Genomic DNA, 13281 nt, shown 5'->3' on the forward strand with positions numbered 1-13281 from the left:
ATCTTTCAATTCCACTGTTGCTTTCTCTTTGCTAGAAAGCATATTTTATGCTCCACAAAGAAGCAAGTGTGGTTTAATGATGACTTATAAGAGCTGGCAGAGATAATCTTTCTGATTTACTAAAGAAGTCTGGAAACTTTAAAGCTAGAGGTAAATTTTTAAAATCTACTGTAATTTTTCACAGTTCTGTTGTTTGGACTGTGAAACATGACTAGCCAGTTTCTGCTTTTCATGTGAATAGGATGAAAAGAAAGTAAAACAAAAGGAAAAATTAAAATAATCACATCATCTGCTGGGTGTATCAGAAAAAGTTCTCCTGAACTAAGCAAACAGCACCAGGCAGTCTAAATCATGACTTCTGATAGTTATGTTTTGAAAGGAAGATTTTTTAAAGAGAAAACCCAGCAAGATTCTCCTCTGATTTATACTACTTTAAGTCAGAAGAAACTCCCTTTACTACAGATTTATGTCTGTTCAAGGAAGGGCGGGCACTGAACCTCTTGCAGTTTGGTCTCCTTGTTGAAATAGAAACAAGCTCCCATTTCAGGATTGGAATCCATTTGCTAGGCTTCATAGAAACTAGTATACATGTCTCTATATATCTCTATATACAAGGGATATAATGAACTATATCCTTTCTTTAAAACAGCATTCCTTTAAAGGAGTTATTTCTGAAAGCCTTTCCTTTGAATCTGTGGTTTCAATCTCAAGCTTAATGCTTGAATCACACTGACTTCATAGAAGTAATATTTCTCCCCTCTGTCACAGATGAACTCTGTTTTGTTTCGCATTTACGAGCAACATGCCTTTGAAATCTGTTTTTCTTTGAGCTGCTTTTACACGGGGAAAAACTAACACTAGGAAACATTGGAGTGGGGTGACAACTGACAGTATGTAGGCATATCTGACATGCAAATGAATGCTCCCAGTCCATTTACAGCAATGAGTAAAGACTGTTTTCTGGCTCAAAACAGAAAAGGCTTTCTGAGCAAGAAAGGGTACCTGCAGAGAGAGAACTTGCAAAAAGGGTTTCTTCATAAGTGGGGACTATTGCAAGGCTGTCTCTTGCTTCTTATGTACTTTCCACAGGATGGCCGTCATTCATTAATTGTCCTAATACGCTACACAGAAATGTACTGGCAAAGGTAGAAATAAATGGAGATTCTTCTGCAGGGTTTCTTCTGCGCTTGGCTTTATATGAAACTCTTGCTATCTATGAATCATTCATGTAGAAACAATTTCATGTAATAAAATGTCAAATAGAAGTCAAATCGAGTAAGATAGTAAGGTTCCAAGCGTAGCAAATTATCCAGCCTCCCCAAACCACATAGTATCTTCCCTCTGTATTTTTGTCCTCAGTAACTTTACCTCTGCAGGAACTTGCACAGTAGAAATAACTTCTACCTTCATGAAGTTTCTCCTGTTTCTGGCACACCGGCTACATGGGTGCAGGGAGCCCTTTCGGGAAGCTCTGGTTTGTGCCTGTGCCAGGGTATTTCTTCCCTGGAGCTGTGTGGCACAACCTTCCTCTTTACACAGCATCACAGTTACAGGCATTTGTCCTCCTTTTTCCAAATGCCAGCCTGGAAAACTGAGCTGTGTCTCCAAGCTTGGCTCTCTTTGCAGAACGGCACAGCCAGTTACAGGAACTGCCCGAGCCAGGCGTGGGTCTCAGCCGCAGCCCGTCCCTGCCTCAAACCCAGGCTGTAACGCAGCTCTGCTGCTCCAGCAAGGTGACCAGATCCTGCAAACAGCAAGCCGGGGGAGAAGCTAACGTTGTGCTGTGCACAGAGCCGAGCTCGCTAGCAGACACAGTGGCTCAAAATCATTAGAGGGATGTATCAAATGAAGTTAAGGGGATGCCCTTTTAAATTCAACTGGAAAAGCCATTTGAGGTCCCAGAGCTGCGGTCCATGAGCACATGGAGAACTGCTTGACCACACAAAGCTATCTAGCCATGCAGACAAAAGCCTGCCTTAAAAAAAAGCAATCAAACCATAAACTACAAACCACATTTTCTAATTGCTTTTCTTACATAGCCAATTGCTGTCGATGTCTCAGGGACATTATGCATTTGTGGACAAGAGATGAGTGTCTTGGATAATATCTCTCTTTAAATGAGACGTACTGAATTGAAATGTGCTGTAAAGAAGGAGTCCCCATGCCAGCAAAGAGCTCCTGGGATACACCAGGAGCTGTTGCTGTTAATAACTAACCAGGGACTCCGAAGTTATGAAACTTTGCCTGAGGTCAGGCAGTTATGGGAGTGCACAGCTGTGTCTATCTATTTTGGCTAAAGTAATTTAACTTTTGTGTCCTAAATCCATACTTGATGTAAATGAGAGTGGTGGGGAAGGAAGGGAAGAATCAAATAACCTCCTTTGGCACTTGGCTATAGGAGTTAGGAATTTTAACTCTGGACAATTTTTACAGATCAGAAACCTACTGAAGTGTACGATGACATTAAAGTTTGATTAGGACTTGTTCGAGATGCATTGCATAAGTCCTGTGTTATTGTCTGTTCTCTGAAGTGCAGTGCCCTGAATTTGTATAAGCAATAGCAATGGGGATACACTACATTGCATTCTCTGTGGGAACTCCTTCAGAACAGCAAGGTATTTTATAAAGAAGATTGACATAAGATTCAGCCATGTCCAGAATGCAAATGTGGCAAATGATCTGCTATGATTTTTAGCTCCAAGTCAGCTGCTATTTTTAGCATCTCTCTTCACTGTCCTACTCCCTCTCTCAGCTCACATTTTTTACAAGGTCCAAGGTAGGCACAAACCTTGTCATCACCTTAAAAACAACGTCGGACTGGCTTCCCCAGTTGCACAGTGGAGGCGAGAGACATGGTCACTTCGAGGTCAAATATTTACAATTCCAAAGCTCAAGTACCATCAGGGACGCATAATTTCAAGGTTCTGTACTTTCATTTACAGAAAGTTACATGAAATACATAGCTACAGAAAGCATAGTTATGTCAGTCAGAGTTAGCTTTCCTGTAGCCGTAAGGGCCAGAATTTTTTTAAGTACCATTTAAGTGATGTCTGTTCACATCTGCACAGAAGCAGCAGTGACTCAGCAGCATGAATTCTCCAAAGCCTTGTTATTTTGATTGGAATGGCAAATTTAAATTAAGCACATAGGTTGACTATTGGGAATGGATGCAGTGAGAGAAATACAGAGGAGATTCAGACATGTAGTTAAGGGAGAGGGAAAAAGGGAAAGAGAGAAAGCAAGAGGCAGAAGAAATGGAAATGGAGGGACAGAAAAAGGCTAGCAAGGGTTGTTGAACATGGTGGCTCAGAGCCTGGAAGTATTAATATTTGATGTCACTCGGGTCAGGATCAGAATACTCCATAGTACTCATGCTTGGGGCATTCACCATCAGGTGTGGGACCAAGCTTCAAACACCTGCTGCAGATTGGGATCCAGGTCTTCCTCATTCCCAGGTGAATGGATGCTCTAACCTATTCAATATAAAGATGGCCAAGGGAAAACATCCTTCTTTGCCTTCCCCCCTCTTTTGTGCGGAGCTTTATCTGGTAGATCCATTCAGAAAACTGTGTCTGGCAACTTCACTATGCAAAGAATATCTACCCTGTAAATCCCAATAGTACATAGTTCCAAGCTACCCAGTACATTAAGGCTCAGTATGTACAGGTGATTTTAAATACATAGCCTGCAGCAGAAATGTAGGAGTTAGGGAACTGTACTGGGGGAAACTTAGGAACACAGACAATCTTGGATGCTGGTGCATAAAACAGCAGTTAGGCATCGATGTCTTTTGTAGATATAGCCACAAGTAAGTGCAGAAAGGTTATATTTTCCCCTTGATTTCTCTACCAGCATCCTACTGCTAATGGAGTGCAACCTGCTGTGGGAAGCATCCCATCCTAAATTTATACCCAGCGTATCTCTTGAGGATCATTTTTATTTCTCATACCCAAACTCAGATGGGCATTTGGCACAATGTAATGTATCTTTTCTGCTTGAAGTATTATTCATGATTTATCATTTTCCTGCAGCATCTGACATGAGTGGAACATTCTATGTGTTCCTTTCAAACACTTGGTAAAACTGCCTCATCCCACTCACTGATGTTAGTTCTTGCTGCTGATCTCAGCCCAATAATCACACGCCTCCAGCAGCTATTTACGTTTTCCTTTTCCTCCTTTCCCCCCTTCTGTTTTTTAATTTTAAAAAGGACACTGGGAACTCTATGGAGCTCTTCCTTTTTTTTTTTTTTTTTGCCACAAGTTACACAACCAAGTGTATACCCAGGCTAAAACAAAAGGCACATGAAAAAGTAACCTTACCCAACCAAAATTTCAATATACTTCAAAAGCATATAGGAACTGTTGCTGCTGTTCTAAAATTATTCTTCAACAACTATATTTACAGGAGTAACTTCTGGTCCACTTAATCAAGCTTACGCTGCCACATCAATAGGAAGCCTGAGCCTAGCATTGCAACAAACATGAAAGTCTATGACTTCCCAACAAGGGGCAACTAGTTTTTCATGTACTGTAGTAATATTCAGCTGTACAAAGTCATTTGCCAAAAGTCACAAAGTAGATCCATTCTAGAGTCAGAAATGGAAGCTGAGTGTCCTGGCTTCCACTTTATTGCACTATGCACCAGATCTTATTGCTTCCCAAAAGTGAAATAGCTTTAATGGAAGCAATTCTTTCGCATATATTTCTTCAGGGAGCAATGCAAGAGACACAGTAGAAACAACTTCAGAATATTAGTCGTCATGAAATCCTTTTTTATCAGTTCCTAGGGAAGAATTTTCATACATGAGTGCCTTCAATTCTACATTTAGAGTCCAAATCAGCACTGAAATATTTACATGCTTTGCTTCTATGTGCTTGATAGCAGTGTCCAAAAGCAGGATTTGAATGTCCTACTCAGACGAGCATGTATTAAACTGGGCTTCCTACTGCTGAAGGCTGGTGCAATTAACTCTCACAAGATCTGAAACACTCTGTGACTTTCCTCCCTCCATGCAGCACAGAAAACTTGACTTCTGAATGCAAGTACTCTTTTAAAAGTTTCCTGCTTTACCATGTGTATTATACACGTAGGGCATACAATAGAAGACATACATACAGAGAAATAACTACTCAGTGGGTACCATATAGCTTATCATGTGAATCTGCATGCTTTCTGTAATGCAACCAAGATATTTAAAGCTCTGTCTTACCAAGGTCCAAGTGCTCTGGAACCAATCCAATGAGATTGCTATTCAAAATCTTGGTGGGTTAAGCTACTAATAGATTTTACTAACTCTCACCTTTGCTGTCTGTAAAGTTCCGTATACTAAGAATGTCATTAAGATCCTGATAGTGGTTCTGCTTAATGTATGTTGTTTTCTCAGGAGTGTCCTGAAGCTGCATTGTGACCTCTTCCAAGTCTTTGTCCAGCTGCAAAACAGAAAGAGTATGAATCGCTAAAAATTCAAGAATCATTGCTTCAGGTATCTGCAGTAACTGCATAGCTTTCTATAATTAGACTAGAAGGCAGATGGTAACGCAATTGCCACACTGTGCCAAATACAGTTTTCTTACAGCACTACAACACTACTTCTAAAAATCATGCTACAAGTAACAAACCGCGTTCAGCTGTGATATTGCACACAGGGCATACGAGAAGAATAAGCTTTAGTAGTTGACAGTTTAAGGAATTCAGATGTACTGCTGAATGAGAAAGAAATGGGCATTAGAAAGCCCAGTCTGAAAACCTCTCAACTATTTATTATTTATGCGCACAAATGTGGCATACATAGCTATAACCACTTTGTTGAATCAAACAAATTATCAAACATACAACAGAATATAATTGAACGATGGCATCAGGGGAATGTCCAGCCATGTAAGTGACTGCAGTCAACTTTACCGGGAATGTTTTGTTTTCCTAAAGATTATTTTCACTCCTTTTACCTTTCTTAGAGAGACAGACTCCTGTTAGACCTTTTTGTTTGTGTCTCTGTGTGTGTGAAATTTCAAAGAAAATCCAACTTATAGTTTTTAGCTTTGGGGCTGAGAACACTATACTTTTATGATTTGAAAATTACCCCTGTGTTTTATATCTTTTGTGTCTTATACTGTGCAATCTGGTAGCTAGCACTAAAATGCCATTGCAAGCATAACTTTCCAAGAGGGGAAAAAATGGAAATAAGAGGAGGGGGAAGAAGCAAAAATCTCAGTCCTCTCTCTCCCCAAAAGCATCCTTTAAGACTAGAGGGAGAGGGAGAGGAGCACAGAAGTTTTCTGACTGGAAGAGCCGCAGCACAAATGCTGGGTTGGTACACCCCTAGCTTTTAGCACTGAGCTGAACACAGGGTGCTCTCCCCAGAGACTAACTTGTATTCAATTGGCTACAGCCCCAGTAGAAAATAACCAGATACAAGCATCTTAATGGTGATCTGGGATGCTCTCTGTGAACAGTTGTCCATGATGCGGTGTCCAGCCTACATCCCACTCACTACTGGCTTAGCTGAATTTTAAAAGTGCTGAATTTAGATTTACATTGTTTCCTTATGGAACTGGGACATAGCAACTCAAGGTAGATAAGCCGGAGATGTAGCTGCTAGCCACGGTAGGGCATGCTCCAAATCCCCTTGACAATGAAACTCTTATTCGGACCTACTGGTTCTGGGTATTTCATTTAATCTATTTAAGCAAAGTCTAAAAAGATCAGCGGCGTCCTATGTGCACTAATATGGCTCAATTGCCCTGACCAACCTTACCTGTGATCACCATCATGAGCCTTGCATCTTGTGAGTTAGGAAGCTTAGTAGAAAAAACTACAGTAGGATAAAGAAACTGAAATAGCCAGTGGCCAGCTGAGCCTTCCTTAAAAATTGCAAGGCTCTCCCATGAAAGGGACCTGGCAAAGCTGAACCAAATTTCTTTAACAAGGCAGAGATAACTTTTGTTTTTGGAGTCTTTGGTAGTCCGAGTAAACACCTTTTGGTTACCTAGGCAATTGTCGTTAGTTAAGCTCTAGATGAAGAAGTAACAGTTGCAATAAAATACCTTTTCTTCAAGGTATAAGAATACTTCACAGACTAGGCAAGAACAGGGTAATTTTTTGTGAGATATAGATCAGTTATGGTTATCTTGTCTCACAAAATGGGCAGTCTTCAGGGATGATTTGTCATTGTTTGAGGTCTCCTGAGCAAGGATGGACAAAATTAAAAATATACATGTTATAGCTCTAATAGAATTCATGCACTCCATGTACTTAGCCTTTCTCTCAGTAGAGACTGAAGAAACTTCACGGCCTTTGTGCCAAAAGGGTCAGCTTACATGATCATGAAGGTCTTTTCTACCTAAGAAAATGTGTAATTCTGTTTCATGGCAGATGTAAAAATCTGTCTAGCAAGGTTTTGAGCGAACTCTCAGAGAGGCTGAGAAATAACAGCAACAGCAGTCTCTGAACTCAGAGATAAACAGGAACAAAGATAGCTCTTAAGTGCCCCTGGGGCTGTGGATCTCTGTTACGCTTGCATGTAAAGGTTGCGCTTCTAGAGCTATTGCTCTATGGTGCTCAGCATGTCCATGTGAAGCAGCAGGGTAATTTGCCTATTACAAATAAATAGGGGAAGTTTCATTTCAATTTGCTAATGCACTTTTTCATTTTTTCATGCCTGCTAAGTATTTGCTGTATTAATTAGCTATTCATCATCTATTTCCTATTATTTCAATATTTTCTATAGGGAAAGCTAATTTTTTCCTCTAAAAAGTAGTCAACATTTAAGCAGATTACAGGACTGCAACAACAACAACAACAAAATTTGCCTAGGCAGTATATACAATAAACAATACCTCTGTAATTTTCATTCTCAAGCGGTGGTTCTCTGACTGCAGTCCTTCTAGTCGAGACGTGCTGGCCTGATTGACGCTGGTGACTGATGTTGATGTTTTTGAATCTTCTTTCTTTTGATTTTGAGTGAACTGAAATCGTCTGTTCTGTGTGGCTGCATCTGGATTTGTCCTCAGTGTGATGAGCTGAAAGGTTTAAAAGCCTTAAGAAATCCTGTCCATGGTTTTATTTTTGCAGCTATTTCTTTTATATCTCAAAATATTGAAAGGCAAACCAAGGGTTCCTTTCTGAATTTCAAGTACAAAATTCTGGAAAATGAGCTCTGCTTGCTATGTGCAGTACTTGAGATGTTTTCTGAATAACTTTACAGAATAGGTTGAACCAAAATGATTTTGCAAAGGGAAGTGTTCAAAAAATTTAGGAAAAGCTAATTTGAAATATATTTAACTGGATTTTAATTACGTTAAAAATATATTTTAATATTTCATCAAACATACTTTTCTCCTTCATTGATATCTTTGTACTTTCAAAGGATATATTCCTTCTTTAAGAAAAAAACAGCCCACCAAGCCCTTCTCTTCCCAAGCACAATTTCATCTGAAATTTCTCCTTTCCTACGGTTACAAGTAACACTCAAGCAGAGAGAGGCATGAAGCAGGAGTATTAAGAGAAAGAACTCATGGGAGATTGCACTCTGGAGATAAAAGAAACTTAATTAGGTTTTAGAGACCCAAAATAAACCAAATCTGTTCAAATAAATTAAATAAGCCACTTAAAAAAAGGTTAACCTTAAACATATTTAATTTGAGCAAATATAAGTAAGATTTAACACTCAGTGACAACATGAAAATATCACCTCGACATGAGGAAAGCAAGCTACTAGCTGTTTGGCAAGGGGGAGAGAGCTTCTCAAATTACTCTAGAGAATACAGAATTTATGATTACTTGCCAAGCAGCATACATATGTATTTGTACACAGACTAAGCTGAAGAAGCTCCCTGCCCTGACAGCACAGGCACGGCATCATAAATCCAAAGGTGTTGAGTTGTCTGAAAAGAGAGAAGGGGCAATCATTTTGTAAGCACAGCACAGCCAGATTTTTGGGGTATAGCCCCATTTTGGAATTGGTTCCTCTTGTTCTTCAGAGCATGAAACTGTTCTGCAGCTGCAGTGGCATGAAATAAGGACCTAACTTCTGATAGAGAGAGATCTGACTGATCAGACACTGAAGCACTTGGTCTCTGGCATGTATTTACAGACCAAGTCTGCAGATTGGGATGATGCTTGAAGACAATAAATTTCCTTTTTCGGGTGATAAAGGAGATGGAGAAGGCTGAGGTACTCAATGCCTTCTTCACCTTAGTCTTTACTGGTAAAACTTGCCTTCAGAAATCCCAGACCCCTGAAGCAATTGAAGACAACAAGTTCACGCAACCTGGTGAGGTGTATCCCTGAGGGCTAAGGGAGCCGGCTGACGTCACTGCGAGGCCACTCTCAATTACCTTTGGAAGGTGATGTTTACTGGGAGAGGTTCCTGAGGACTGGGAGAAAGGAAATGACACAGCTGTGTTCAAGAGAGGTGGGAAGGAGGGTCTGGGGAAATGCTGCTTGGTCACCTTCACCTCAGTCCACGGAAAGTGCTGCAGTCATTGCTGATTTATGAAGGGGAAATCCTGCCTGACCAACCTGATAGCTTTCTTCAGTGAGATGTCTGGGCTGGTAGATGAGGGGAGAGAGTTGTTTTTCTTGACTTAAGCAAAGATTTCAACGCTGTCTCCCTAACGCACTCACACTCAAACTGATGAAGTAGTGACTAGGTAAGTGGCCAGTGAGGTGGACTGAAAACTGACTGAACTGCCAGGCTCAAAGGATTGTGGAAGCCAGTCACTAGTGCTGTACCTCAGGGATTCATGCTAGGACCAATACTGTTAATCTTTATTAGTGACCTGGATGGTGGGACAGCACACGCCCTCAGCAAGTGTGCAGATGATCCTCAAAGAGGAGGAGGGGTTGATACACCGGATAATTGCACTGCCATTCAGCAGGAAGTCCAGAGACTGGAGGTCTGGGCCAACAGAAATCTCCTGAAGCTGACCAAAGGGAAACACCAAGTCCTGCCCTTGGGGAGAAGGAAACCCCAAGCACCCACCCAAACAGGCTGAGGGGTGTTTGGCTGGAAAGCAGCTTTTCAGTAAAGACACTGGAGACTGTGGTGGACACCAAGTGGAACATGAGCCAGCAGTACCCTGGGCCAATGGAGGTGATCCTTCCTTTCTGCTCAGCCCTGGCTAGAGCACGCCTGGAGTGTTGTGTCCAGGTTTGGACAGTACAACAAGAGAGTACTGAAGAAAGCCCAGTGAAGGGCCACTAAGATGCTGAAAAGGAGTGGAGCCTTTATGATACAAGCAGAGACTGATGATTGTTTAGCCTTGAGATGGAAGAGATCGGGGAGGGACATTATTCATGTGTATAAATATGTGATGGGAGAGAGTAAAAAGCATAGAGCCAGACTCTTCTCAGTGGTGCCCAATGAAAGGAAGGGGGGCACAAACTGAAAAACAGGAAATTTCATTTAAACATCAGAAAAAACTTTTTCTACTGTGAGTGTGGTCAAACAGAGGTTGGGGAGTATTCATCCCTTGAGATAATCAAGACCCAACTGCTCAAGGCCCTGAGTAACCTGCTGTAGCTGAGTCTTCCTAGAGCCCCCTGCCCCTCCTCTCCCCCATTTCTTTGATTGTAATTAAGCTGGTTGTAATGACTGGTGTATCTAACTCCCAGACCAAAAACTGCATTAAAATCAAGTTAAAGGTGAAGAACAGTAATTACAAGGCTTCTTAAATTAGCAGGCAAAAGTGTTACAAGATAAAAGCTCTGCAATTTGATGTGGTCTAAGTTCAAACTGAATATTAGCTAGAAGTATAGCCATCCATCAATTGACTTCATCTTCATCTGGGAGTTTATACCTAAAGACTGGATGTTTTGCCACGAGGACATATGCTCTAATGAATTCATTCACATGGTGTGGATTAGATGTAAAAGTCCACGGGCAATGTTGTTGGCTCACACTGTACAAGGGATGAGGTCAGATGAGCTTTTTTCATTTTTTCTGTCCATAAAGTCAGTGGAACTTGTGTCTTGCTGCCTCACATCTGTGCAGTTTCAATTTCGACAGAGTCAACGCTGAATATCTACAAAGAGTCAATGCCAAATAGACAAAAAATGCTACCAACACAGAAAATAAATTTTTTAATCCTGGCCCCCTAGAACTGATTTTGTCTTGCTGCTCTACAGGAAACTGGATCAGAATTAATGTGTTAATGCCATTGCAGCCAACGATGGTATGCACTCTCAGTGGGTGACTAGAAGTGAGCATGGTGTTCTGTCTCAAAAGGGATGGAGCAGAAAAAAAACGGAAGGACAGGGAAGTTTGATAAGCATGAATAAACATAGGAAAATTGCTTCATGAAGAGAGAATACAGATAAGGATTGCTTCTTTTAAAGAAGTGATAAGTATGCTGAAAAATACTGTAGACCTGTTGGCCCTTACGAAGATAATTAGACATAGCAGTTAACTTCTAACAGGAAAAATAGACAGAATGTATGTTTGAATTCTGCAGATCACTGCTACAAGATATCCTTGAACCCAGAAATCTATAATAGTTTTTTAAATGTTTGGACATTTTTTGATCGGATAACAAGAATGTCTACAATTACTGTAAGTAGGATGCAGTATAATGGATATCAACATTTGTATTTGAGGATACCTTTAAATGGAGAGGGAAATGAACATTTTTTCCCTGACTTATCTTACTCTACTATGGGATTTTCCTCATGTTTTTCTGAGGCACTTGGTGCTGAACGAAATGGCAGTGGATGAGGTGGACCTTTAACTGGAGAAGTATAGTAATTGCCATGTTATAAGTAAATAAGATTAGTAGAGCTGACAAGAAGTAACGGAAAAATGTCATGTTTCTTTCCCTAGTTTGCCCACATTGTTGAATAGTTGCCTATTCAGATTCATAAAAGGGCTGTGGGGCAAAATTTAATTCCAGCACTGTTGGTCCAGGAGTCTGCTGAAGATTAGTTAAAAGGAACGTGTTTTACTCTGTATAGCAGAGAAGTAGAAGTACTCACCTGGCCCAAAACCATGTTACTGCTTGCATCTGTCTGGCCACAGTTTAATAAATGAAAAAATGCAATCTTTCAAGTCTTCAGTATCATCTCCTGTGCTTGATGAGCCACAGGCTTTAGTATTTCACCAGCAATCTTCCTGTGTTGCCAAAATTAGACTAATTGACTACATACTTGTTAAGGGGAGAGATTTGGTGTCTGTCTCTCACTGACATCTTACCTAGATGTACAAACTGGGTGGTGTTGGGTCTAATCTTCTGTGGGGTCCAGACATGATATTGTGAAACCTGTGCCGGAGCAGGTTGCAGGAGAGAGTGCTTGCCAGCCGCCCCGCTGTAACTGTGGCACAGCATGATGAGAAGAAATGTAGGGCAAAATATACGAGTGCAAGAAGAAGAACTCTCTAGCTGTGAAAGCACTCACATGGGCATTGGAAGTGCTGCGTTCCAGTTCCAGCTTCAACCTCTTTTTTTTTGTACCTTATCCAATTACCATTTCTAATGCAAAATAGCTAAGCATTTGGAAACCTGACCATACATGGAATGAGATGAAGTACTTCACGCTAGAAGGCTACAGTTCATGTTTGTATTTTTAACAGAAAGAACTGAGAGGAAAAATGAGGCCAGGGTAATTGGGGTTTAAAAGAAGAGCAGATGAAGGGGTTAAAAAAGGAAACAGAAAAGTCATTTCAGAGCCTGTGGCAGCAGAAAAGAAGGATGGGCAAAGGAGCATGAAAGCAAAGGGGCAGAAGAGCATGTCACAGCATTAATAATATTTTCTCTTTGAAGAGAGTTCTGACATTCTGTGGAGGTATTTTTGGCATCAGAGTTTTAATATGCATTTTCATACAGCTTACACACTTAAATCTTGCAGTATTTCGAAGTACTCTCCATTGCTGTGTTTGTGAAAGTTCCCTTAATTTAGAATGAAGTTGTGATTCTTCCCTAAGATCCAGAATAGAAATATGACTATATATGTCTGTACAGCTTTTTTAATATTTGAGAAGTGAATTGCAGAACTTGTAAAAACATCCTGGTTCGTCGATCCTGGAAAGTGAATTACTTTGCTTTTTTGCAGATCAGAAGTCAGCTTCTATTGCTAGTCTGTGCATCTAATTTCTTTCAGAGGGAACACTTTGAGATAAATTTATTAGCTTGTTTCTTTTACACACATAGTTCTTCGTCCCCCTGTTAGAACCATCACCAGGGATGCCACCTAGCACCAGAACCTATTAACTGTAATTTGCTCTATGCATTGATTGAACACGGACCAGTGAAGGGTCACAAACTTTTTATCACTACTCATTTGAAA

General features: G+C 40.6%; 1 protein-coding gene across 1 annotated transcript in view; it reads right to left on the minus strand.

The window, feature by feature from the left end:
- GABBR2 (gamma-aminobutyric acid type B receptor subunit 2) overlaps window positions 1-13281 on the minus strand; it is a 491815-nt gene that overhangs the window by 11164 nt on the left and 467370 nt on the right. Inside the window, exons 16-17 of the mRNA XM_072851328.1 lie at window positions 7839-8021; window positions 5303-5432 (exon numbers count right to left, since the gene is read on the minus strand). Of these exons, the coding sequence (XP_072707429.1) occupies window positions 5303-5432; window positions 7839-8021 (313 nt within the window). The remainder of the gene's footprint in view (window positions 1-5302; window positions 5433-7838; window positions 8022-13281) is intronic.

The sequence above is a fragment of the Ciconia boyciana genome, chromosome 2 (genome assembly GCF_034638445.1).
Source record: "Ciconia boyciana chromosome 2, ASM3463844v1, whole genome shotgun sequence".
Taxonomy (NCBI): domain Eukaryota; kingdom Metazoa; phylum Chordata; class Aves; order Ciconiiformes; family Ciconiidae; genus Ciconia; species Ciconia boyciana.